The sequence below is a fragment of the Eriocheir sinensis genome, chromosome 57, assembly GCF_024679095.1.
Source record: "Eriocheir sinensis breed Jianghai 21 chromosome 57, ASM2467909v1, whole genome shotgun sequence".
In the NCBI taxonomy this organism is placed as follows: domain Eukaryota; kingdom Metazoa; phylum Arthropoda; class Malacostraca; order Decapoda; family Varunidae; genus Eriocheir; species Eriocheir sinensis.
In genome coordinates, this window is record NC_066565.1 from 297,501 (window position 1) to 302,500 (window position 5,000).

At 47.5% G+C, this 5,000-nt stretch overlaps 1 protein-coding gene and 1 long non-coding RNA gene across 4 annotated transcripts in view; one reads left to right on the plus strand and one right to left on the minus strand.

Moving 5' to 3' along the window:
- LOC126984371 (uncharacterized) overlaps positions 1-5,000 on the plus strand; it is a 37,507-nt gene that overhangs the window by 27,996 nt on the left and 4,511 nt on the right. For all 3 annotated transcript variants that reach the window (XM_050838002.1, XM_050838003.1, XM_050838004.1), the window contains 3 exons: positions 1,463-1,535; positions 1,980-2,158; positions 3,162-3,413. In XM_050838002.1, the coding sequence (XP_050693959.1) occupies positions 1,463-1,535; positions 1,980-2,158; positions 3,162-3,413 (504 nt within the window). The remainder of the gene's footprint in view (positions 1-1,462; positions 1,536-1,979; positions 2,159-3,161; positions 3,414-5,000) is intronic.
- LOC126984376 (uncharacterized) overlaps positions 4,103-5,000 on the minus strand; it is an 8,695-nt gene continuing 7,797 nt past the window's right edge. Inside the window, exon 3 of the long non-coding RNA XR_007736610.1 lies at positions 4,103-5,000. This exon is cut by the window's right edge and continues 332 nt beyond it. This is a non-coding gene — a long non-coding RNA (uncharacterized LOC126984376).

The window sequence follows — 5,000 nt, forward strand, 5'->3', positions numbered from 1 at the left end:
GGGCGGGTCGCCCTCTCGAGCTCCACGGTAATCTTCATCTCCTCCTGCTGGGCAAGCTCCTGCTTGCAGCACTCGGCCACAGAGGAGTTGGCCTGGACCTTCCTGGCCAGGTAGCCGGCGTAGTTGCCGACCGCGGCGAGGAGCAACTCGTCCGTCGGCGGGTCCGGCTGGTCGTCGGCCAGCTCCCTGGCAAGCTGGGCCAAGATCACCTCGTCGTCCTCCTTCTCCTCTGCCTTGGCCCGGTCCAGGTCGGCCTGCACGTCCCCGGGAAGAACCCGACGAGCTTCAGCAAATGCAGGCGCTGGGCCAACCTGTTGCTCACCATGAAGTTCTGCACGCTCGTCCAGTAGTTGGCGCCGCACATGGTGCGGCGCTTGCCGAAGTGCTCAGTCGGGTCAGAGTTGGCCTTCCCCATGCACATACTCGACCCCGTAGGACGTAGTGAACAGCGACCTCACTACCACACTGCACTGAACACACCACTGCACTGCACACAACACTGAGTCACTGCACTGATGGCGTAGTACGGCTCCTCCACAGTTTACTCCACGGGGTCGCGGCGTCCTCATATCTTGTGTCTCCTCCGTCACTTCCACTCGATCCACTGCCTTCTGTGTCTTCTTGTATCGTCCTCTGGATCCTTGCAGTTGTGGGGAAGGGTACAGAGACGATGAATAACTGTAGGTCCTTTACTTGGAGAGTAAACAGAGGCAGGACAGCTGACTGCGTGCCTAAGGCGAGTTAGGCGACGCGGGAACTGAGCTGAGTTGCCATGTAGGCACTAACTAAACGTACATTTCTTGTTTCCTAATACGTAAAACTGTGGACTTCACTATCCTACAGTTATCATTCATTTTACGTAAAGATTTCAACCAAAAGTTACGCAAATTTGCCATTTTTTACACAACGTTTTCAAAGTGCACGCATGGTGCTATTTTATATAAGTTACCTTGAATCCTCGACCAAATCACTCTAGAGACACTCCTGCCTGCTTGTATGCACTAAAACTTGAAGATTTCGTCCTGTTTCCACTTAAATTCGGAGTAAGAACGCAGAGTGTGTTTGAGTTGTCGCAGTGAAAGTCGCCATAACAATCGGCCCCTTACGCGAAGCCAGCGCGCCAAGACTGAAGAGATTTCCCGTCAACTAGTTGTGAAGTCTATGGTATAGGGATGAAAGAATGGAGATGCTGGTTAACTTTTGCATAAGGGATTTGGACAGTATAGAGATGAGAGTAGGAGGAGGAGGAGGATGAGGAGGAGGAGGAGTAAAAAGAAGAAGAAGAAGGAGCTGGAGGAGTAATAGTTGCAGTAGTAGTAGTAGTAGTATTGGTAGTAGTAGTAGTAGTGGTAGTAGTAGTAGTAAATAGCTAATATATATATAAAAAAAATATGCTAACTCTGACTAACATCTTCCTCCTCCTTCCGTCCTGCCTCCTCCTCCTCCTCCTCCTCCTCCTCAGGTTGTGTTGTCTCTCGGCGAAAATACGAAAGCAGAGGAGCAGTTCGTTGTAGGCGGTTATCACTTCCATAACTGTGAGTACGTGTGTGTGTGTGTGTGTGTGTGTGTGTGTGTGTGTGTGTGTGTGTGTGTGTGTGTGTGTGTGTGTGTGTGTGTGTGTCTTTATCTATTTCTCTCTCTATCTTTGTGTGTGTGTGTGTGTGTGTGTGTGTGTGTGTGTGTGTGTGTGTGTGTGTGTGTAGAAAACCCTAAAACTCTCTCACACACACTCTTTCTCTCTCTCTCACACACACACACACACACACACACACACACACACAAACGTCTAATAAATTTCACAAGCGAAAACAACAACAATGATTTTCTCTCTCTCTCTCTCTCTCTCTCTCTCTCTCTCTCTCTCTCTCTCTCTCTCTCTCTCCATTCCTACCCTCCTTCCTTCCTTTCTTTCGTTTCTTTTCCTTTCTCTCCCTTCCTTCCTCTCTCTCACCCTCTAATCTCCTCCTCCTCCTCTTCAGCTCGCGTGGAGGGCACCAAGAATCCCTCCAGTGTGTGTGACGTCATGTTCTACGGGGCGACTCACCCCTCCAGAGGGGAGCTACGGCCCCCCTCGAGCCCCCTGCTGTGGAACGTGGAGGGATCCCTCAACTGTTCCTACCTGCTGGTGCCGGGGCCGGGCCAGGCGCTCAGGATGAGGGTAAGTGTGGACGGCTGGCCTTCCCTTTTCTTTCCCTTCTGCTACGGAATATTTGTAAATTTGGGGAGGCGGTGGCTGAGTGGTCAGCATGCAGACGCGGCGCCCATGAAGTCTCGGGTTTGCGTCCCGCCCGCCGCTACAAACAAGCTGGCAAGTTTTCAGTCCCCGCCGAGTGGCCCAAGGTACCCATGTTGTCCCCAAGACCACCTGTCACCCCAGACTCTGGACTTTCTCTCTAAAAGAGAGGGTCAAAGATGAAGGCAGCATGAGCCAGGCAAGACGGCGCCGCTATAAACACTTGCCTCCGCCCATCAGTCTTCCCCAGCTGGAGGCGAAACGTAACAGAAAAAGTGTTTCCTTCCACTCATCTCTCTTTGTCTCAGTGAGTGTTCCATCTCTCTAAATCCCGCCCATTGCTTATTACCGATATTTTCATGCCGCGGCGCCTCTCAAATTGCCACTAACTCAGCGTGCCAGCCTTTGTACCGCGCCGCCCTAATGGATGCTTCAGAAACTGCCCTCCATCTCTACCTCTGTTTTCCTCCTCGCTTTTCTCTACGTATGTACTCAGATTGTATATTTTTATATATTTATCTATGTATGTACCCCCCCCCCCCTCTTTGTATTTTTCCCCCTGTTCTCAATAAAAATATGAATCTGAATCTGCCGCCTCGGAAAAGAGAGGAAGCTTAGAACAGTACAAAGAGAACTGAAGAGAGAGAAAGATTGTTTTACACACACACACACACACACACACACACACACACACACACACACACACACACACACACACACACACAGAAAATTAACTTCAATATTACTTGTATTTCAATTTACGAGAATTTTGTGGAGGAGGAGGAGGAGGAGGAGGAGGAAGAAAGATAACAAGATAAAGATTAAGAAAACAGGAAATAGAGGAACTTACACGGACCACAACACACACACGAACACACTAACCTCCCTTTCTCTCTCTCACACACTCTCTCTCTCTCTCATTCTTCAGATACCCGAAAAACCAATTAACAACAACAACAACAACAACAACAATAACAACAACAAAAGCCCCAACACGCAGTCAAGACCGCCCTGTACAAGCGACTGTGACTACGTGAGCGTGGGCGCGGGCGTGACCGTGGGCGTGGACAGATGTGGGTGTCAGACGAGAGATCGGATTCTACTAGAGAGAGTTGATCATCTACTCTTCCTTCACGCCAGTACGAGGAATGTGATAGCTTGCCTCTGCGGCCCGTGGAAGGTAAGCAGTGGTTGTAGTAGTAGTAGTAGAAGTAGAAGTAGTAATAGTAGTAGTAGTAGTAGTAGTAGTAGTAGTAGTATGTATATATATAACTTTAAAACATATATCTTGTTAATTATGTGTGTGTGTGTGTGTGTGTGTGTGTGTGTGTGTGTGTGTGTGTGTGTGTGTGTGTGTGTGTGTGTGTGTGTGTGTGTTCTTGCATGTACGTTACCTATATATCATTAGACGTCCCCTCATAATGATATTGAGCGTGTGTGTGTGTGTGTGTGTGTGTGTGTGTGTGTGTGTGTGTGAGTGTGTTTATACCAAGATAGACGCTATTCTTTTACACACACACACACACACACACACACACAGAAAATTAACTTCAATATTACTTGTATTTCAATTTACGAGAATTTTGTGGAGGAGGAAGAAGAGGAGGAGGAGGAGGAGAAGGAGGAAGAAAGTGCTATCATAGAAGAGACAAATTGCAATCATCTTGTGAGAGAGAGAGAGAGAGAGAGAGAGAGAGAGAGAGAGAGAGAGAGAGAGAGAGAGAGAGAGAGAGAGAGAGAGAGTGAGAGAGAGAGAGAGAGAGAGAGAGAGAGAGAGAGAGAGAATAACAACAACAATAATAATAATAATAATAATAATAATAATAATAATAATAATAATAAAAATAATAATGGGTACTTACCATCTCCAGTAGTAGTCGTAGTAGTAGTAGTAGTAGTCGTAGTAGTAGTAGTAGTAGTCGTAGTAGTAGTAGTAGCCATACTTTTCATCATATATATCAACGACCTAGAACTAGGATTAAAATCCAATCTTTCAAAATTTGCCGACGACACCAAGGTGGGCGGGAAGCCCCTCACGACGGCAGACTGCGAAATTATCCAGAGAGGCCTGGACCAGATCACTCGGTGGTCAGAAAAATGGCAGATGTCCTTCAACACTACCAAATGTAAAGTAATGCATATTGGATCCAGAAACAGCAACCACATATACCACATGGATGGCGAACCACTACATGTTGTGCAAGAGGAAAGAGACCTCGGGGTCACCATCAGCAGTGACTTGAAACAAACAAAACACTGCAAGTCCGCCTGTAAGAAAGCCAATACAATGCTTGGGTTCATATCGAGGAACTTCGAATACAAGACGCCGGGAGTTATGTTATCCTTGTATAATTCGCTGGTAAGGCCCCACCTGGAATACGCCGTGCAATTCTGGTCTCCTAATTACAGGAAAGACATTGAATTACTTGAGAGAGTACAGCGCCGCGCCACGAAGATGATACCATCACTGAGGACGAAACCCTATGAAGAACGACTCGAGCGACTCAACCTCTTCACGTTGGAAAAGAGACGACTGCAGGGAGACATGATACAAGTCTTTAAGTACCTGAACAAGCTCAGCAACGTTGATCACTCCAAACTCTTCACGCTACAAACTAACCTGAGAACAAGAAACAACGGAAAAACAATTCAAGCAAAGCGATGCAATACCGACATCGGCAGGAGTTATTTCTCGAATAGAGTTGTTCGCCACTGGAACAGCCTTCCTGCAGAAGTGGTTAGCGCAGAAACCATCAACTCCTTCAAG